The 23,231-nt window shown below is 36.6% G+C and overlaps 1 protein-coding gene across 6 annotated transcripts in view; it reads left to right on the forward strand.

Moving 5' to 3' along the window:
• The window catches only part of Cop1 (COP1, E3 ubiquitin ligase), a 122,717-nt gene that overhangs the window by 38,114 nt on the left and 61,372 nt on the right, over positions 1-23,231 (forward strand). For all 6 annotated transcript variants that reach the window (XM_030254396.1, XM_030254393.1, XM_006496860.3 and 3 more), the window contains 3 exons: positions 7,820-7,877; positions 14,279-14,393; positions 18,636-18,771. In XM_030254396.1, the coding sequence (XP_030110256.1) occupies positions 7,820-7,877; positions 14,279-14,393; positions 18,636-18,771 (309 nt within the window). The remainder of the gene's footprint in view (positions 1-7,819; positions 7,878-14,278; positions 14,394-18,635; positions 18,772-23,231) is intronic.

Raw genomic sequence — 23,231 nt, forward strand, 5'->3', positions numbered from 1 at the left:
GGTTATGATTTTGTTGGTAACAGTGGGGAAGGTAGTTATTAGCATAAACTAGGCATGCTGAAGAGGCAGAGGCATATGGATCTCTATGCTCAAGGTCAGCCATGGAGGTCTGCATGGTGAGACCCTGTGTCTCACCAAACAAAACAAAATGTCCAAAACAAAGCAACAAGGGAACAGAATGAAGAGGCAAACCATGAACAAGAATCTCAGATAGAGTGGGCTTGGGAATCTTACACATTCACTTGCTGTATTTTAATGTTGTCTACTGATTACTTGGAGTAGAGATTAAAGACTAACCAGGTGCTTTCTTAATCATTTTGTTTAAAGTACAGAATGTATAGAATTTTTGACTCCAAGAATTTTAATTTATCAAAACTCATTTTCCTATGAAATGATAATGATTATATTTTATACTTATTTTAGAATTTTTATAAAATGTGTATGTGTGTGTGTCTGTGTGTTTATGTCTGTGTGATGTAGATATATCTGTGTGATGTTTATATCTGTGTGCACAGATGAGAGTGCCGTGCATACAGGTAAGAGCAGGCTACCAGGTGCTGTCTTAGTTAGGATTTTACTTCTGTGAACAGACACTATGACCAGGGTAACTCTTATAAGGACAACTTTTAATTGGGGCTGGTTTTTAAGTTCATAGGTTCAGTCCATTATCATCAAGGTGGGAACATGGCAGTGTCCAGGCAGACATGGTGCAGGAATTGCTGAGAGTTCTACATTTTTTATCTGAAGGCTGCTATGAAAAGACTGACTTCTAGGTAGCTAGGATTGAGGGTATTAAAGCCCACTCCCACAGTGACACACCTTCTCCAACAAGGTCACACCTCTTAAATGTGCCACTCCCTGGGCCAAGCATATATAAACCATCACAGGTGTCATGCTCAAATCATTTTCAACCTAATTCTCTTGAGTCACAATCTTTCACTGAATCTGGAGTGTGCCATCATTTGGCTGGAGAGATGGCTAAGGGGTTAAGAGCACTAACTGCTCTTCCAGAGGTCCTGAGTTTAATTCCCAGCAACCATCTGTTGGCTCACAACCATCTGTAACCCGATGCCCTCTTCTGGTGTGTCTGAAGATAGCAACAGTGTACTCATATACATAAAATAGAACATCTTCAGATTATAGAAAGCTAACTTCATTGGTAAGTTCCACGTGTTTGAAGAATAAAAGAACAGATCAGTCTTAGTCGGTGATCTATTGCTGTGAGGAAACACTGACCATGGCAACTCTTAGAAAGGAAAGCATTTAATTGAAGGCTTGCTTACAGATTCAGAGATTCAGTCTGTTGTCATCATGGCAGGTAGCATGACAGCAGGCACATTCTGGCAAACATGGTGCTTGAGAAGTAACTGAGAGCTACATTTAAAAACAAAACAAAAAACCTTTTCTTGATTCTTTGTGAATTTTACATCATACACCAGAACCCCACTCATCTCACCTTGCAACTCCTCCCCCAAAAGAAAGAAAAATTTCGTTGTGCAAGCTGTAGTGTGTCCCACAATATACCGCTTTGTCCACACATCTTTACTTGCAAATGTTCATTGCAACGAGTCATTGATTTGGTGGTTCGTTGCCCCAGGCTTCTGCCACACTTTTAATACTGGATCCTTACTAGCACTCCTCTCAGATATCCTGTTGTTGTCCTGTATCATGGAGAACCTGCAGCTTTAGCTTTGCAGTATTGGCCCCTTCATGCAATAGTAGTTCATAGATGGGTAGATGATGGGGTGGGCCAACTCAAAGCTCTGGATCTGGTCTAGGTAATAGATGCGTTGGTCAGCCTGCCAGCTTCCTGCCCAAGCACCCACTGGTACCACCAGTGCAAGCTTTCCAGCACTGCCCTAGCTCACCCAGTGCTGCAGCTGGCAAGGGACAGGGCCAGCTCTCCTGCTCTCATGCCCTCAGGTCCAGCTCACCAGCACTTTGCCACTGTGGTCTGCTCTACTGTGCTGCCTTCGTCCTGGAGGTACAGTGCCCATTCTCCCAAGTGCTGTAGCCTGCAAAGGGCTTTCTTGATCTTATGATGGAGGTAGGAGGGTAAGGACAGGCAGAGGGTTGAGCAACATCTCTTTTGCACCCTTGTAAGAGCTACAGTCTTACCCCGTTAGAGAAAGAGTGTGGTTCATGCTTTTTCCCACTCTCCGTGACACACATTCTTCAATAAGGCCATGCCTCCTAATAATATGTATTATTGTATTCAACTATATGATCCTATATGGACCATTTTTACTCAAATCAGCACAGGGTCAAAGATGTCCTGTTTTGAAGAAACTCTGTCTCTACCCAGCCTTGAAAATAAGAGTGATGCCAGGAAACTATGGAGCAATTAAGAGAAGACCCCCGAAGTTTAAAATATCCAGGATATGCTGTTACCCTCTATTAATGAAGCAGAACAGATATTGTTGCATTCCCAAAAATTTCCACAGAGGAAACTCAGCATCTGCCTATGCTTTTTTCCCCCTAACATAAACAGATGCTGAAGTTGCCTGTGCTGTGTGTGATTGCTACAGTCACAGTGAAAACTATAAAGTGTCTTTAAGAGAGGAACAACACCGTCCCTCTTTTAGCTATATTAATGCTATACTCTCACACAAAGGGAAAGAGCATATGGGGACAGCTTGTGTTTTCTCAAGTTTCCTGTGCTTGACCTGTGAATTCCTGTGACTGTCTGCTAGGCACTTAAAGGCCTGAAAGTAAACTCTTCCTTTATTTTATGCCAGGCATTATTTAAAAGTAGATTTACCACCTATACAAAAATGGCAGTCAGCAGTGCTAACGTACAGTTTCATTCTAAAGGTAAAATGTCATAGGAGATGAATGCCCATTTGATTGTGTTTCCTGTCATTGGAGGTGGCCAAAGTGTGCTAGGAGTTTAAAGGAAACTGGATTTTTTTAACCCCAGTATAATAGGAAAGATGTATTTTATAAATATTAGTATGACAAAATCAAATATATTCAAGTGATTTAGCTTATAGGTACTTTTAGCAAGATTTCAAAAAAAGTTATATGACTTTCAAAATTAGTATAACAGGATACTAACCACATGTACAAATACAAATGTACATGTATAAATTTTTGGGTTTTTTAAAAACATAGTGGGCCTAAATGAGATACAAAAAAAATCTGAAAGCATTGCCCTTTCTGAATTCTAGCTAATGCCATGTATATTGTCAGCATGACACCAGGAGGTATGCTATCCTATTTGGAACTAATACCATTTTTTAAAAACTTGATATTTTAAATTTTGGTATTTTAATATATTAAATCTTTTGTTGTTCAGCCATAATTTTCTTTTGATATATAAGTGTAATATTTTTTGATGCTTAGCCTAAAGGGATTAAAAAAAATCCATTTTGTAAATGTGGTAAAAATTTAAGTGTTTTAATGATAATAATAAGGTACATTAAGATAATCTTAACATCTTGAAAAACCAAAAAAAAAAAAAAAAAAGAAAAGATAATCATAACACATTCCTTAAACATCTAATTAAGAATACATTTATTTTAGTCAATACCTTGACAATACCAGAATGTACTGGTATGTCTTGAACTGTTGAAATTAGAAGTTATTTTATAGTTTATTACGTCTTTTAAGTGTTTCAAATCTTGGTTCTAGTCTCTAGAGAGCTACAAAAGTCTCTTCAGAAGAAACAAACTGGTGGCTGTGAACTGAAAATGGAATGCAGTAGTGGCTATACTATGATCAGAGTAGGTCATGATAGCTTCTTGCCTTTTTAGATTAGAGAGAGTCATACAAAGCACCTCTCCTCTTTGATTAGTGAAGATTTTGATCCTGGTAAATTAGGAATGGAAGTGTCTAGGAAAACAAAAACATACACAGAAAAACTGGTTCATGAAAGAAAATTTCTCTTGCTGTTTCCATCTCCGTTTCTTGTCTCTTATTCAAGCACCATCATTTTTTTTATTCCCATAATCACCCTAGTTTTGAGTCTTTTCTTGTTTGGAAATGCTTTTTTTATTGACTTATAATTGATTTTTATAACCTTAAATGCTTATAGTAAGTATATCATCTAACAAGATTGTCTTCTATGAATTAAAAATAAATACCTTTGAAGGGGGCTGTAGGTATCAAGTAACTAAGTACAGTTCCATTTGTGAGGAAGTGAAACACTGACTAGTTCTCTTGACTAGTTGTTATTGGAGGCTGATCCTCAGCCCCGTGCCTGTGAGTGTATCCTTTCTGTCCCTGTTTCTTTCCATGTATCTTCTGTTTGTTTCTTTGAATGTATCCTTCTCTGTTTTTGAAATTCTACCAAGAAAAATGGTTTACTTTAAAAGGAAGTGGTACACTGAGACTTAGCCATCTGTCAGAAAAATTTAAGCTTGTAGATTTTTACATCTGCTAGCCCCGACTTTCTGCTAAAGGAAACTATTCTAAAAACTTTTCTTTTTCAGCTTTAGGATTATTGTAGAATAATGGATCATTTAAAAGAGAGTGTAAATACTAGGTTCCCTACTCAGCATATGTATTATAGAACTAAACACTTCCTCATCTTGTGCATGTTAGATCAGGAAGGTGCTAAAGAATTTTTTATGATATTTTAAATATAATTTGTGTTAAAATGAGATCTGTCCTGTCATAGAGGAGGACTGTATATCCTCAGAAGTTGGAACTATCAATGTTAGAGCCATGTATTGGGCAGTGTTTTATAATTTACCTGGGTTATTTTATTTAATCTACTTTATAGATTAAAAATATAGTCAACAAGATAAAATTTCCGAGTGTCACAGTTAGTACAACTGATATCTTAATCCGGGTATTCTTACTTTGAAGATTGTAAAAAGGGTTGTACAAATCATCCCAAGAGCTGAGCTGAAACCATTTAGAAGTAGAAACTTTGTATTCAAAATGACCAAGCAGAGATTCTTCCAGAGACACATCATTTTGCCAGGTTTCTTTTTTTTGGGGGGGGGGGGTTGTTTGCTTGTTTTGTTTTGTTTGTTTGTTTGTTTGTTTTTTGTAGAGATTTTAGAATTGTGGTTGAGATTTCATATTTCATCTCTGTGCAAGGTTAGTGTGTATCCTTAGTTTCTCATTTTACATATAGAGTAATAATTCTAAGCTGACTGCTGAGCTATGATAGCACACTTGAAGTCAGGAGAGTAATGTGTGACACAGTAGGACTCAGTAGATGTTAGTTGCTGCTGCAGTTGACAGTAAAGTCACATTATTTTGGGTACTTTGTTTGCTACTTGTATTAAATTTTAACGTCCAAAAGAAAATAAATGAACAAGAAAATAGTTGTAGTGTCTTTGGAGGTATCTGCAAATTATAGTCCTGAGAATTTTGCTGTAAATAATGAAACTTCCTGTTTGAAATTTTAGCTACTTATTATTGTGAAATTTTATATGGGAAATGATCTTGTCTATGCCTCTTCAAACAGGTTATTGTATAACTGAATTTTATTTGTGTTTGATGCATGGGATTTAAGCCATTTTTCTCACATGTTCTGCATTGTTTTTATTTATATTTTTATCTAATTTTCTCATTCTTACCAGCAGAAACATTAGGAATCACCATCTTACTTTCCTCAGTTAAATTTTGCATAAATTTCTTTAACACTCTGAAAATTTCTTTCTCCTATGCCATTTTGATATCCTTACTAATTTTTTAACTCTTATAAGTACTGGTACCTATGTAAAATACTTAATGATTCTGTATCATTTTAGGTGGCTGGTTTTTTTTTTTTTTCATTTTTGTCCCTAAAATTTATCTATGAAATGGACAGGCTAATAAATGATTTCTCTCATACTTCATTTATAAAATACAAAGTACTTAGGAATATGGCACATTGTCCAAACTTTTTTTATAAGTGGTAATGTCAAATTGTTGGTATAGTATCTACTGCTTGTGCAGGGATGTGGGATTGTGGTTATGTGTAGTGTATGTGTACAACAGCGGATACTTTGCACACTGACTCCTCAACCCCACACCTATGTAATTTTACTAATCCTGTACAAATGATAGGAATAGTTTCATTAGTAAAGGAAACATTTTAATGCAGACATCCACTTGTTTCTTAGCTGTTAGTACTGTATGAAGAACCTGAAAAATATCATGTGACTCCCAATATGTACCCTTCCTCCAGCCTCTCCCACAGGCTCCCTCCCTCTCAAAATCATGGCCTTTTTCATTATTATTATTGTTATTATTATTTTATACTCCATATTTTATTCCTCTCCCAGTCCATCCTTCAACTGTTCAACATCCCATACCTCCTCCCCAACCCCTTTTTCTACAAGAATGTCCCCACCCCCCAAATTCATGGCCTTTTAAAAGAAATTATTGTAGTTATACATGTGTATCTATAACTACAGTCTGTTGAGTTTGTTTAGTCTTGATTGAATGACGTTTAGTCTTGATTGAATGACGTAATTGCTTATTTACTACCAAGAGTCCCAAAGAGTTCTTTATAATGTCAGGAAAGGTTTTCGACTATATGATTGAACACATAGAACCTGATATTTGTTTGAGGAGTTGGGAGGAGTAAATGTTTATGGTCCTTTGATTAAGTGATTGGCATTAGGTGCTTACTGTATTTTAGCATTGCATATAATATTACATTTCAATTTGACATCTCTGTACCATGTCACCTTTTCATAAAGAAACTGCTGCTCAGATGAGAATCACCTGTTCAGAGTCAATTTATTTGCTGGTTAATTAAAAATTCATACTCTAAAGATACTTCTTGTAACCTTTAGGATATTTCAGTGCTAGAGTAATTTATAGCTTTTGTGTAGTGAACCATTTAATTAATAACATCAATGGCTTGATTTTATTAGGGCAGAAAGTAATATAAACATGCTTATTGTGGTAATAGAAGCAGACTGTGAATAACTATTATGCTGAATTATATTTTACAGATTTTAATATTGTATTTCTTTTTATGGATTTTTACATTTTAATTATTTTATTGTTACTATTGTTTAAAGAAATGCCTCTGAGGCCACCCTGGTCTATACACATAGTGAATCTGCTTCAGCTTTGACTATGCTGGGGACTAAAGGCATTTATAAGCTGTATCAGTTGCCCTACTTCCAATTGTTGGTAGTTTCTTAAAGCTAATTTTGTTTTAAGATAGTAGAGAGACACTAGTGATGAAATAAAGAAAATAAGAAGCTAGGGTTTCTAAAGGTTGTCTTGGAGTTAAGTAGAAGTTGTAACCAAATGAAAAAACAGTGCAGGAAGTAAGCTAGGTTTACACAGTGCAGGAAGTAGACTAGGCTTGCTAGGACAGAGGAGACCACTGCCAAGGGTATGGAGTTTAGGAGAGTTTTACATTCATTCTATTCCTTGATAGTTTCTTTTACCAGGCTTTGATACGCCATTTGGGGGCTAGAAACTGATCTAGAGATAGATCATCTAGAGATAGATAGTCCCCATTCACCTCTTTGGTAAAGGGGAAATTGAGTGATTGTAAGGTAATTGTCCAAGAGCAATGGCTACTGAGTGCTGTAACAGAGTCTGTTAACTGTAGTCATCCAGTACGTGCTGTTTTCCCCAGAATTGAAAATCTTTTCCTTAAAGTCTGAAACCTTACTAACCTATTTGGAAATGGAAATAAATCCGATGTGCTAACTGATCTTATGATTATTCCCATTTGATAACCTTTTTTGATGTGTATGCTTGAGGAGCTGTGAGGAATAAAGGTTTATGGTCCTTCAATGTCTGATTAAATGATTGGCGTTAGATGTTTACTTACAATTATAAATGATACATTTTAGATCAACTCTGTTACTAAAATAGTCTAAGTACTGAAATTGTATTCTTCATTTTGCAGTAGCATTATTGATTCTACAGAATACAGCCAACCTCCAGGTTTCAGTGGGACCTCTCAGGTAAGGGATATATTTAACAGTATGTATTAGTGGATGCTATGAGTGTAATCATCTACGTTGTAAAATTATAGGTTAGTTTACTAAAATATTCTTTGATAATGGCATAATCCTTTTTAGTAGATCTTGTTTCTTGTTCATAACAGAAGTACTTCTTTATTTTCTTTTCAATGGTAGTAATTTTTAAAAAGTGTTTGTACTCTTGGTAATTAATATCAGACCTTAAGAGTGAGAAAATATTGTCAGGAATTGCTTGTCTCGGGAGATATGAAAGGTATAATTATTGATAATTATACATTATATTAAAACATTAATCTTTTCTTAGAGACTCCTCCAGAAACCCCCTATCCTACCCTCCCTCCCCCTGCCTCTATGAAGGTGCTCACTCATCTGTCCACCCACTCACTCTGCCTCCCCGCCCTGACATTCCCCTACACTGGATCATTGATCCTTCTCTGTACCATGGGCCTCTCCTCCCATTTTATATTCCCAATGATGTCTGACAAATCCCTCTGTTACATATGCAGCTGAAGCCATGGGTTGCTCCATGTGTACTATTTGGCTGGTAGTTTAGTCCCTGGTGCTCTGGAGGGGGGGTGTCTGGTTGGTTGATATGATTGTTCTTCCTATAGGTTACAAACCCCTTCAGCTCCTTCAGTCCTTTCTCTAACTCCTCCATTGGTGACCTCATGCTTAGTCCAATGGTTGGCTACAAGCATCCCTCTCTGTATTTGCCAGGCTCCAAAAGAGCCTCTCAGGAGACAGCTATATCAGGCCCCTGTCAGCAAGCACTTCTTGGCATCCACAATAGTGCCTGGGTTTGGTGTCTGTATGTGGGATGGGTCCTCAGGTAGGGCAGTCTCTGGATGGCCATTCCTTCAGTCTCTGCTTTACACTTTGTCTTCGTATTTCCTTCTGTGAGTATTTTGTTTTCCCTTCTGAAAAGGACTGAAGCATCTACACTTTGATTTTCCTTTTTCTTGAGCTTTACGTGGTCTGTGAATTCTGTGCTAAGTATGAATGACCAGGCCTCTGGATGAAGATGTTCTTCTGAGGAAGCAGTTTCATAAACTTTTTATGTCGCAGAACAAACTGTGCCAGGAATGAATGCATGTACTAAATAACATAAATAGGACATCAGATCAGTTATAGCAAATCTAGAAAACACCTGCAAATAGGTTTTACATTGCTATATTGTAAGTTTCTTAGCTTTGAGTTTGGGGTATACATGACAGTGGAACATGTTCTAAGCAAGATACTGTAGGTGAGAGAACTAAATGTCTATTAAAGTGATTAAATAAAAATAGCCCAAGATAATTTTTACTTTAAATTTACCAAATTTCAACTTTCTGTAGTCATAGAATTGTAAGCAATAAGTCTTCAAAATTAAATGTGCACTCCCCTCTATTTTATATTCCCATTATTTAATATTACTTACTGTACACAGTCATCTATGGTATACATTTACACAATTGTTAGCACAAGAGGTTTATTAGTAACTATCATTGGTCAAGCATGGGGGTTGTGTGATAGAGTATTACAACAGTAGAAGCTCTTCTGCTGTTAGCTTTATGGAACCAGTCCATTATGGATCACTCATTCTCAGTTATCTCATGGCTGTTCTTATTTTGCATGGCTGGATTTGTGCTCTTGTTCATGCATATGTTTGTGTGTGTCTGTCTGTCTGCCCATCTGTAGGTTCAAGGGTAGTCAGAGAAGAAAATAGACAAATTGAGTTGCATTACTACATATGTATATGTAGTAACTCCTACGAGAATTTGATTTGAAAATCACACACATAAGAATTCTTTCTAGGGGCTAGTGTGATGGCTCAGTGGGTAAGAGTACCCGACTGCTCTTCCAAAGGTCCAGTGTTCAAGTCCCAGCAACCACATGGTGGCTCACAACCATCCGTAGCGAGATCTGACGCCCTCTTCTGGTGTGTCTGAAGACAGCTACAGTGTACTTACATATAATAAATAAATTGAAAAAAAAAGAATTCTTTCTAAGAAATCATTTGAAATACTACATAAAGACAAAATACTAGGACCATAGAGAAGGCTCAGCAGTTAGGAACATTTGGTGCTCTTGCCTCTTGAAATCAGAGGCCCTGATTTCAGTTCCAGCACTGGTGACTCACAGCTGCTTGTCCCTCCAGTCGTAGAAGTTCTAGTGCCCTTTTCTGGCCTTAATAGATAGTGGTATATATACTCTTGCAGACACATACACCATAAGAAAAATAAATCTTTTAAAAAGGGGGTTGTATTCTAGTAAATTCTGGAACATAAACATGTCCAGCCATAGTAAAATAATTAAGAATGTTATCCTACAGTTAAAGAGTGAATTGTTATACTGTTCAAAAAATCTAATAGGTGAATTAAAAATTTTAAATGCTTGCATGTATAACTTTTATATAGTATAGGTATATTATACTTCTAAATTTTTATAATTATCAATTGGTTTTGCTTTATAAATTTTGATAGTTTCTGTATAATGAGCAAAATTAAGAAATTACCATTAAAAGCCAGAGGAACTTATATTAATTTATACTTAGATTTCAGTAGTCACTTTCTTAATGTGTGTGCGCGTGTGCCTGCCTGTCTCTGTCTCTCTCTCTCTCTCTCTCTCTCTCTCTCTCTCTCTCTCTCTCTCTCTCTCTCTGTGTCTGTGTCTGTGTCTGTGTCTGTGTGTCTGAGGCTGTTGTGAAATTCACTGTTACTGCTCAGTCTGGGGCCAGATTCAGAGCAGTTCTGACTTCAGCTTCCTAACTGCTAGGATTACAAGCATGAGCCACCGTTTCTGATAATAATGACCTTTCTAGGACAAGAAAACAAAACTAAAAAAAAAATCCAAACAAACAAACAAAAAACTAGCTAATGGTCCAGAACCAGCTCAGGATCACTGTTAAGTCTGTTGTTGTATATCTTTCCCTTTTCTTGTCAATTAGCAGTTAGGTATCTTTATAAGGTACATCTTAATTCTCACAGGACTCCATCTCTAGCTCCCTTGTGGTTCTTCATTGTTGTACTCCTTGTCCTTCAGTGTTTGGTAAAGTTTTCCAGTTTGTTTTATCCTTTGAGCTTTAGTATTATCCTACTTAGATTCATAAAGTCCAGGGAGGTGGGGAGAGTCAGGCATATTGTTTAGTGTTAACTCCTATGCTTGAGGCCCTGGATTTGCTCCTTGACTGCAACCCACCCACACTCCACTCCCAGTTCCCCCGCCTCTAAAATTGCAGCAGTCTCATGCTTCTTATTTTAGCACCTTGGAAGCTAAAGCTGAGAACTGTGTATGAAGCCAGCCATGTTCACTTATTAAGACCCTATCTGCTGCCCACCCACTGTCCCCCAAAATGGAAGAATCTTCCTCCTGGTATTTTTATTGGAACTGCCTTTAGTTTAGAAACTATTCTAGGGAGAGCTCATACCTTAACGATATGGAGTTAAGATGCTCATGTATTTGCATATTTATTGCTAAGAGGTGTTTAAATATTGAATATTTCCTTTTAAAAATTGATTTAAAAATTATACTTAATTTGAGCTTACCATGGACTAAGATATAGTTATAAAAAACCCCAATATATAGTGTCTCTAATAGAGAGGTTTTACATAACTTTTGCAAATTATCTTTTCTATCTTGTCATCTTTATAGGTTTTCCTACTCAAATAGTTGCACATGTGTCCTAGGGATTTTCCTTTTAAATGAATAAAGACATGTTCTGATTGGTTTTGTTAACAAAGATGAGTTATACTTTGGAAAAGAGCATTGTATACCATAGTAAATTATGGACAAAGAAGGGAAGATAGGAATTTTTAGAGGTAAAACAAGATGGGTTACCTAATTTGTTTTGAAATTATTGTCATTGACTCAAGGCCAAATAACAAGAATGGCATTAACCCAAGGCCGGGCAGGGAGCTGCTAGGGCAGTATCCTTCTCCTCTCCCATAAATTATAGTCATTGTGCAATTTGGTAGGCTTTGCTCAAGTTGTGATTCTGGTAGTCTTGTGATAGTTTGATGTCAGACAGCTATGAAGGGAAACCTGAAAGATCTCCCTGCCTCTCTTTCTTGGGTTTAATAAAGTGGTGACTTTTATTCTGACAGTTTTCATAGCTTTTAATGTCTATGCTCTCCCTGGATTTATTTCCTCCTATCTCCTTTCTCTTTTTATCCTGTGCTCTTTTCTTTGCTCTTTCCCTTTCCCTCTTAAACTTTCCCTGTACAATGTAGGACTTTATTTCTACAGATGCCCTTAATGATGTTGAAGATGTTTTCTTCTGTTTTAATAGAATTTTAAATTAAAATACAATTCCATAATTTTCTTCTTCTTCCCTCTAACTCCTGTGAACCTTCTTTGCTCCTCAAATCCATGGCCTCTTTTTCTGTATTCATCCCTAAATGTATAAATGTAGCTTCTTCAGTGTGCATAGTGTTACTTGTATGCCCAGAATCACAGGGCTGACCACTTGCTGCTAGGTAACCAATTTGGAGGCTCTTTCTGTGTCTGATGAGAGAGAAGGTTGGCAAATGTGATGATATGTTTTGTTTGTTTTGTCCAAGTAGCTAATGGAAGCAACCGAAGGAAAGAAGAGTTGCTTTCCTCCCCTTACATTTTGAATTTATAGTTTATCTTGGCATGGAAGGCATAGTGGCAAAAGCGTGAAGTTGCTTGTTTTCTGTTTAGAGGCAAGCTCTCTCACTGGCCTGGAGCTTAATGACTAGGTTAGTCTGGATGGCCAGTGTAGTAGTCAGGGTTCTCTAGAGTCACAGAACTTATGGGTAGCCTCTATATAGTGAAGGAATTTATTGATGATTTACAGTCTTCATTCCAACTCCCAGCAATGGTCAGTAGCAGCTGTGAATGAAAGTCCAAGGACCTAACAGTTGCTCAGTCCCACACAGCAAGCAGGTGGAGAGAGAGAGAGAGAAAGAGAGAGAGAGAGAGAGAGAGAGAGAGAGAGAGAGAGAGAGAGAGAGAGAGAGATCCTTCCTTCTTCCAATGTCCTTATATAGTCTCCAGCAGAAGGTGTAGCCCAGATTAAAGGTGTAGTTTAAAGGTGTGTGCCACTACACCTTTAATTCCAGATGACCTTGAACTCAGAGATCTCCTTGTCTTAATCTTCTGGAGTCCATAGCCACTAGACTTCAAGATCTCCTCCATACCAAGATCCAGGTCAGAAACTTGTATCTCCCAGCATCCAGATTAGGGTCACTGGTGAGCCTTCCAATTCTGGATTGTAGTCATTCCAGATAGAGTCAAGTTGACAACAGGAAGAGCACTACAGCCTGAAGCCCAATCCACCTCCTCTCGCTGCTCATCTGGGTAACAAGTGTGTTCCTCTATGCTCAGCTTTTTAAAGGAAAATTTGGGATTCAAACATAAATCATCACGTTTGCATGGCGTGAAGGTGAAGCTTATATTTACCACTTTTCTTCTTCTCCATTGCATGTACTTGTAAAGTGCTTCGTGTATATTTCTTATACAGAATAGTAAAACAGTGTGTGTGCCAGGGTCCACACTCAATAATAAGTATTACTTTTTATGATATTATTGAGGGCTAGAGAGATGACTCCAGAACACATTGCTGTAGAGGAGTAGTTCATAGAAGAGGTAATTGTTTCTTGAGGTGGCTGTTGTGGTGCCTACAAAATCACTATAAGGATTTGAATTGAATATTTTTAAAGGACATTGAGGGCTAGAAAATTACATTCATATATTTCATATATTTGTAGCTTGTTTAGCTGATGGATTTCTCCAATTTCTTCCTTCCATCTTCCCACGTAATTAAAATTGTTACTTCAAGGGTTTTTGTTTTGTTTTATTTATTTTTCTCTTACCAGTAATGTTCATTATTTTTGTCTTTCATCTCATAACTCTTTTTTTTTAACTTATACTTTATACTTGTTCTTTTTTTTTTAACTTATACTTGTTGTATTTTACTTTTCTCTCTGTTTTGTTTTTTTTTTGTTTGTTTGTTTTTTTTAACCTTTTGGAGACAAGGTCTCCTTTATTTAGCCCAGAATGGCCCCTAAACTTGTTGTATAGCCAAGGTTGACTTGGGACAGCTGATGTCCTGCCTCCACCTCCTCTGAGTCCTGAGTTTACAGGTCTCTGCCGGCACTGCCAGTTTTATGTGGTGCTGAGGATGGAAGCCTGGGCTTTGAGCGTGCTAGACAAGCAAGCGCTTCAGAAAGCCCAATTGGCCTTTACATAACTTTTAGAAGATTTTCCCCCATTTTCTCTTGAAAAGAAAAATTGGAAAGTATTATGTGAGGATTGTAGTTTTTCACCATTTGTAGTTATTTTAATATATTATTCATTTTAAAATACACAAGTAAGCATTTGGCTATTCTTTATGAGTGTGAATTGTGCTGAGTTACAAGTGTCTTTTCTTATCATCTTAGACAAAGAAACAGCCTTGGTATAACAGCACATTAGCATCAAGACGAAAGCGACTCACTGCTCATTTTGAAGACTTAGAGCAGTGTTATTTTTCTACAAGGATGTCTCGTATCTCAGGTACATGTTCAGGATTCCTCTTAATGTCTGAAAATCATCCTTTAGCTGTATTTCCAGGTTCATATGCTAATTTATGGAACATTGCAATTGCAAAGTATATTTTTTGGAAGTCTTATCAGTAGTGTATAGACTTCTAGATATCTTAAAGAATGCTGTTTCCTACTGGTATCTCTATTTCTCATTCCAGAATGTTTTATCGTTCCAGAGCAAGCTATATAAAGTTTCAAAAATAACCATGAGTATATAAGCTCCATTTAGTTAGCGCCTATTCAGCACTGATAAGTTTTAAGAACTGTTCTTTATGCTGAAGACAAAAAGATGGAAGAATTGACTCTTAATTATCATAAAGGGGATGTTATAAATCTTTAGGCAAAAACAACAGGTAGCTAATAATTCCGTGTGCTTTATACATGTGCAATATCCACTGATGTAACTGAGTATGAAAAATCTAGGCCAAAGTGAAAATGAAAAGACGTAAGTGAATGTTCTGTGTGGGTATTTAAAAAGATTGTATTTAAGCCAGCCTAGTATAATAACTTTAAAAAATAATTAGAAATTATTCAAAATAGAACTAATACCATGCGATCTCATGTGTATGATAGGATAAGATATTTTGAATTTTAGAGAAGCGATAGGACTGTTGGTCAACCCTTCTCAACATCTTTGCTCATCTTTGAAGGTTGGATACTAGTAGCAAACCTACACGTGTTCAAAGAATTATAGGTGAGGGCTATAGAGATGACTTAGAGTACTTGCTATTTTTCCTGAGGACCCAAGTTCAGTTTCCAACACTCACATCAGAAGACTGTGTATAACCAGCATCACAGGGTATGACTTCTCCTTCTGGCCTCTGTTGGGCACCTGCACATGCATGGTATACACACACACACACAGTCAAACAAATATTTAGTAGTTATAGGCAAGGTGTATAGAATACTGTACTGATTTCATTAGTAGTATATATGTTGTAAATGAAAATCATTAAGGGGAAATTTGGTAGTATATTGATTATTAAAAACTGAATCCTGAATTCCTCCCAAAGTGAATGAACATGTTTATATTATATTGTATAAACAGTGTCTGTGTGTATTTATTTATTTATTTACATTTTTTTGATAAATTTGCCTTATAATTGGTGATGGAAAAAATATTAATTTATGTAGTCTGAGTATGTGTCTCAGTTGATCGTGTGCTTGCCTATCAATAGAATTTGATCCCCCATAGTATATTAAAAAAGGAAAAATGAGCATGGTGTGCTTGTCTGAAATGCTAGTTTGAAATGCAGCAAGATTAGAAGCTCAAGGTTTTCCTTTACTACATTGTAAGTTGGTGGCCAGCTTAGACACACACATTTAGGAAAATGTTAACATTTGTCTTAAGCATATTTGATTTGAGGTTAAGATGTGGTTTTTTTTTTATGGATGAAAATGTTGCATTCACTGCTAAGGGTTTAAATCCTTTATCAAATGTCTATAATAGTTTATGAATATAGACTACAATAAGGAGTGGTTAAGTAAATAGTAGTTTGATTTCTTATTTTAATGGGTAGGGAGTTCCTGTTGATTCCTTTACGTATTACTTGCAATTTTGATGCTGAGCATACTATATGGTAGATATGAGTAATTTCTTTAGAGATGACAAAGGGTTTGACATAGAACCATCTTTATGTCACTGGCAACAAAGATATGCCTGATGTGAGTAGTAAGAGGGAATACTGAATAATTTGCTTTGGAAGATGCAGATTACAGGAGAGGAGACTAGTAAACTCACACCAGAAGCATATTAGATAGATTTTTTTTTATTAATGTCTATATCGTGCTTAAAGCATGTTGTCTCTGGTTTTTAGAAATCTTAAGTTTTGCTGGACTTGCACATTGGCTTCCCATAACTGTGCTACTCAATATGAGGTTCTTCTGACAAGAGGAAACTTACCCTTAGCTAGTGAAGTATTGATGGCACTTTATCATTTTACACCTCTGCCTGGCCTTGCAGTTTTAAAAATGACTGATGATTATTAGAAAATTAATGTCTTGACTTCTTAATTATAATTTTAAAAGGAAGTAATGAAAAGTCATTAAGAAAAAGAAAAGGTATTGAAAACACTTCTCTAAACTAATCTGTAATTAAGATGGAGAGGTGGCATGCCAACAGATGTATATAGATGTTGATCTTAACACAGCTGAACCAACAAAATCCAAGCCTTCTTTATAACCAGATAGCAATGACAATTGGTATACATTTAGATGCTAAAATAAGTACCTTTTTTTGTAGGTTTGTTTTGTTTTACATGTATGAATGTTTGGGTACATTCTTCTCTGTACCACTTGTGTGTGCCTGGTGTCTATGGAGGTCAGAAGAGGGCGCCAGATCCTATGTAACTGTAATTATAGATGGTTGTAAACAGAACCAGAACAGAACCCAAGTCATTTGTAGCCAGTGCTTTTAATATCTGAGCCATCTCCAGCTAGGATTGCATTTACACTAGAAACAAATGGTTTTCAGAAGTCTTAAATTAAAAAATTTTTCTGAACAAGTAAAGGACTTGTCATGCCAGTACTTACTATCTTAAATAACTCTTAGTAGAAGGATTACAAATGAAGATACACAGTTTCAATTATCATATCCACAACACTGCAGTAGTTAGTTTTGGTGGCTGCCTGCCCTTGTAACTCAGTTTTATTTATATTCTATTGAACTTTCTCAGTGTAATTTTTCTGGAATATGATCTTATCTCCTTTGGGATAGTGCATGATGGTTAGGTCTTTTTAGAATAAAAACACTACTTATTTGGATCCCTTTAATCCAGGTTGCTAGATGAATTTTGACTGCCTAAATCTGAGCATTTATGAAGTATCTGTCAGAATTTCTTTTTTTAAATAGTTTTTTATTAGATATTTTCTTCATTTACATTTCAAATGCTATCCCGAAAGTCTACTAACCCCACCCCCCGCCCTGCTCTTCAACCCACCCACTCCTGCTTCCTGCCCCTGGCATTCCCCTGTACTGGGGCATATAATCTTCGCAAGACCAAGGGCCTCTCCTCCCAGTGATGGCCAACTAGGCCATCCTCTGCTACAAAAGCAACTAGAGACATAGCTCTGGGGTGTACTGGTTAGTTCATATTGTTCTTCCTCCTGTAGAGTTGCAGACCCCTTTAGCTCCTTGGGTACTTTCTCTAGCCAGAATTTATTTTCTTCAAAAATTTTTTTATTATAATTAGTAGATAAATTTTATCATACCAAATAAGTTTTCAGATATTTAAAAAAATGGTTTGTGTCATCTAGTACTTTTTGCATTTTAATTTTGTCTATCGTTTCTTCAGATAATAAGTTTAAGTAGAATCATGAAAAGTTTATGATGAAAATGCTGTGTGCACATGGATGAGAAAAAAATAAAGTTATAGAAAATACATTAAAATAAATAATTTAACATTTTAATCTCTTAGGGCACTAATGTAAATAATTGTATGTAAATAATTGTATGTTGTAGTTTTTGTTTGTTTTGTGTTTTTAGTTCTTTTGGAAAAGTTTAAAATGCAGATTTCCAACTGCCTTGAAAAATTGAGTATTGTAATTGTGCTTTACTTCAAGCATGCCTCTGTATTAAAGAATAGATAAGTTGACAACTACTTGGTACATTAATGTTACGATTTAAACCTCAGATGGCTTAACTTTAAATAGTTAACTCACAGGGACCTTGTGTGATGTCATTACTGTTGTCTTTGAGAATCACCAGTTTATACATTACAGTTTTGTACCTATGACTGAGAATAGGAATTAAAATAATTCAATTATTTACCTAATATGTACTGTATAATTTTGCTTTGATCATAAATGTGGAATAAGTATACATCCCTCTAAACAAACTTTGTTAAACTAACGAATACCTAACCACATGTAGATCTTCCTCCAGCAGTTACTATCAGTGCTGATGGCTGGGATCTGATTTTAATGAAAGATTTATGTTCATGAGAAGATTTCTCATTGTTTTATTTTCCCTTGAAATCAGTGCTAAAACTAGAGGAGATCGCCTTTATACTTTATTGGAATACAAAGATGTTTCAGTGAATTCCTAGACCATTTTTATTAAAGCTAAAAGATCACCTAATTAATTTGAGCATACTGCTTTTTAAAAAAATCTTCAAAAATACTTTTTATTTAAAAATAATTTTTTAATATGAGGATATTGTTCTTTGCTTCCTTTATAGTGTCATTCATTTAATTTGCTTTTTTTCTGACCCAGATGACAGTAGAACTGCAAGCCAGTTAGATGAATTTCAAGAATGCTTGTCCAAGTTTACTCGATACAACTCAGTAAGACCGTTGGCCACATTGTCTTATGCTAGTGATCTCTATAATGGTTCCAGCATAGTTTCTAGGTAAGTGTTTGCCACTGCTCTTACTGTGTTCTTTTATTAAAAAGTATAAGAAAACTTACTAAATTTGAGAAGCAGCTATAACATGTCTTTGAGTCTTGGAATTTGCAAGCTACATTGCCTCCCAGTTACTCGGAGCTAGCAAATTAGAATGCTCAGTAGCATCCATCTGACAGGAGGTGGCAGTTTCTCTTTATATCTGACGTCTGAGTGTAATGATGGAAGGTGCTCTTTACGTCCTTCCTTCAATTTTGCAAGTCTGTATAGAACTAGTATATTTCTTTCTGAATATTAATGTTTGATTCTCCAGTAAAGCTTTCCATGGAATATAAGAATATGATCAAAGTTCACTCTATAGCTTGTACAACTAGTATACAGTAATAAAAACTTAATTTGAGAGATAGCTGTAGGTAGTCTAAATAAAAATATACAAAGCAGAGACTGACAGTGTATTTTTGAAACATATTCTGGGGCTGGTGGTACAAAACAGCAAATGATTGCTTGCCTTAAAAGCAGAGATGAACCTGAGTCTGATACCCAGAGCCCATGTGAAATAAAGGCCAGGCATAGTAGTGCTCGCTTGTTATGCTCATGCTGTTGAGGGAGATCTTCGAGCTACTGCCTTGTTTTGTAGGCCTCAAAAGAAGATAGACAGTACTTGAAGAATGGCATTCAAAGTTGACCTCTGACTTTTGCATGCAGATATGCTCATGTGCACACATGTGCCTGTGCTTACAAACAGCCAGGGCTACAGAGAAACCCTGTCTCGGGAAAAAAAAAAAAAAAAAAACAAACTTCTCACTATATACAATTTTCCATTTCATAAAATAATGAACATTGTAAAACCACCAGGCTGTATTACATTTAGCCTATTTTCAGTAGACATTCAAAGAGATGATTTACATTTAAATATTTTACATTACAATTTTACAAATTAAGTAGATGTACTTAATTGTTACGGTTAATTAGCCTTTTTTATTTTCTCCCAATTATATCAAATTAACATTTCTTAATGAAATATTTCCAAATTTTTAAGTTTATTATACCCACAGAAGAAATGAAGACTAATAGGTAGCAAGAAAGAAAGAAGGAGCTTTGAGACTTTCATAATTTTAGTGACTCCTTTTTGTACTTTGAAGGATATTGGTAATTCATTCTAAGCTTTGATTTCTTCTAATGAAATGGGCTTAAAAAACACTAAAACAATGTTGGCCAGAACAAATTATTAATATTATTACCATAAAATTGCATAATATCTGTGCCAATTACCTTATTGCACTGAAACTAGATTTTCTGAAAAGAAAAATACTAAACTGAATAAATCTCCTGTTTTCTTTGCTTATGTGGATATTATACCAGATCCATTAGTCCACAAGGTGGCAGCATTTATTTGTGCTATCTCTCATGTTTTGTGCAATCTCTTCTGTTAGATAGTTGACAAGGTTGGAATTGGGTGGCTGGTCCAGATTTATTCTCTTGATTATTATATGGTCTTAATAACAACAACTTATGGAAAAACACTTCCTACTTTTTCCTTAAATATGGTAGTTACACCACATTTTAAAAAAAGATTTATTGATTTATTATATGAAAGTACACTGTGGCTGTCTTCAGATACTCCAGAAGAGGGAGTCAGATCTTATTATGGATGGTTGTGAGCCACCATGTGGTTGCTGGGATTTGAACTCGGGACTTTTGGAAGAGCAGTCGGTGCTCTTAACCACTGAGCCATCTCTCCAGCCCAGTCACACCACATTTTACATGTTGTTTTCTGTGCCATCAGAGAGGATTGGTTTGAAATTGCATATTTTAAACTATCTCAGTGTATAGTAGTGCTGCTTCATGAATTTCTGATTTGAATTTTACATCCCTGTACATAGTACAGTGGTTGTTAACCTTCTTAATATCATGACCCTTTGATGCAGCTCCTCATGCTGTGGATTATTATTTTTGCTACTTCATATTTAGTTTAAGATACTGTGGTCAATCCTATTTTATAGGAGAGGAAGTTGAAATAAGGGGAAGTATGACTAGGCTAGGATCAACACACTGTGCTGTGGATAGAACTTAGATTTGAACACCCCCACCCCCCCCACCCCCCCGCACCTTTATGGTGCTCGGTTGCTCACATCAGGGCCCAGGGACTAAAGTTTCAAGTGAGATACTGGTAAAAATACAAAGTAGTGCATTTTTTAGGTCCTTTATGCTCCTGTTTCTATCTTTTCTAACTGGCATTTCATAATGAATGTTTTAGAGTTTCAATTTAATATTTATACTGTGTGGTGTTCAACTAGTTGCTAAAACTATTGGAATTGAACTTTGTTTTATAGTAGATGTTTACAAAGATTGTTTTTGATAACCTTCAGTGTTCACCCAGAGTAATATTGTAATGTATTATTTATTGAAGAATGCTTATGAGTTTTAAAATTTGCTTAGTAGATGTCGTGATTAGGATTTTATTGCTATGAAGAGACACCATGAGCATGGCAGCTCTTATAAAGGCAAATATTTCATTGACACTGGCTTATAGTTTCAGAGGTACAGTTTAATAGGGACTGGGGTAATTGCTGTTGTAGGCCTGACCATGTTTTTGTTTAGAGTGTGGATTTTGGGACTTTGTAAAGCAGAGGAATACTTTAAGTGTGAATTATTGGGCCCTACTAGTAGAAGCATGGAAGACACTGGTGCTGGGGTGATTAGATCTTGATAGGCATGGCTCAAGAAATTTCAGAGGAGAAGAATTTTAGTATGTAACAACCTAGAGATTTTTGTGCTATTTTGGTGAAGAATACAGCTGATTTTTGCTCTCATCTGAAGAGGTAAAGAGATTTGGATTAATTTCATTGACAAAGGAAGTCAAAAAAAGTCCAGCATAGACTTTGCCCTCTGCTTTACTTTCATGAAGAACATTTTGATCAAGCATAGTAAGCTTAGAAAGGAAAAATACAAAATATATGGTTGAAAGATTAAAGCCGTACCAGAAAGTAAACTGGAGCTAAATCCTGTGTTCAAGGATATTAAATGGCATGAAGGGCGTGGTGACTAAAGGGCAAGATCCCTTGCAGGTAAGCTTATTGTTTGTGTGCTTGCATTGAATAAGGGATAGTTATATCATGTTAGGCTTTATTTTGACCTGGTTATTGTTTTCGTTTGGACTTTTAATCAGGAAGGAACTACAATCTAAAAATGAAGGAGACATCTGTGCTAGGCTCTTGAGGTCTAGTCACCATGAACATCTTAGGTCCAGGAATGGTGGTACATGCCTTTAATTCCAAGGTCAGAGTCAAACAGATTCCTTGAGTCCCAGGTCAGCCTGGAAGTGAGCAAGGTCCAAGTTAGAAAAGCTTACTTAGTACACACTTTTGATCCCATCACTCAGGAGACAGAGGCATTAGATCTCTGAGTTTAAGGTCAGCCTACAGAGCAAGTTCTAGGACAGCCAAACTTAGGCAGGAAAAGTGTTGAAAAACAGAAAGCTGGTGATAAAACAAGATGGTGGTGGAGTGAGGACATGTTCCAATCCCACGAAGCAGCAGAACTCAGCAGCTTCAGCCATGTGGCTCTGGTTTCAGTCAAGAGTAGAAGGAGGTACTGGGATAATAGATGCTGATTAGCTCAAGAAAAGAAATTAGTAGAGACCAGCATCACTGAGGTGGAGTCTTCTGAGGAGTGTTTTCTGAGAGCTCAAAGAAGCTGTGTTCCTGAGATAAGCCAAGGTTATATCTGCTACAGCTGGACTTGGTGATGTACAAGAATCATCCAGGTGGTACTGGTTTTGACGCCATGAAGGGGTCATGGACAGTAGCTGAGTCTTGGCACTGAGAGGCCAGGGAAGGCCATTGGTGAAGGTGCAGCCTCAGTTGCAGTTGACAGCCCAGGAAGGGGTCATGCAAAGGAGTTGAGGCTTGGCACCATGAAGGGAGCCTATGAGAGGCTATTGGTGAAGCCTGATTGCCGTGGAAGATTACAGAAAATTGGAGATAGCAGTACCATGTGATGATCACCAAGAATACTAGCATCAGTGGAGTGGAGTCAACCAGTGCCTAGAGTGCTCAGAGCTAGAGAAGTGACCCAAGCCCTTTGGAGAAGCCCAGAAGATCATGTGTGGATCACAGACACTGGAACAAGAAGCTGTAAAGTTGAAGTTGCCTTAGATACCTCAAGATTTTAGAGATGCCAGTGCCATGGAATACCTGCTATGGAAAGCTGCTGACAGGGAGTGGAAATGGCCCAAGAGAAAGATTTGTGTTGCAGTCAACAAAGCTGAAAGGAGTGGGACATAAGACACGGAGATGCAGAGTTTGGAATTTGCCCAGCTCATTTTTTGGTCTTGTTTTTGGTCCATTATTTCCTCACTATGGCATTTTGGAAAGGTAGTGTATATCCTGTGATGTTTAAAGTATGGTATCTGTTATTGATTTTGCTTTTATACAAAATTACTCTTAAGTGATTGGATGACTCTC

This window comes from Mus musculus, chromosome 1 (assembly GCF_000001635.26).
Source record: "Mus musculus strain C57BL/6J chromosome 1, GRCm38.p6 C57BL/6J".
Taxonomy (NCBI): Eukaryota; Metazoa; Chordata; class Mammalia; order Rodentia; family Muridae; genus Mus; species Mus musculus.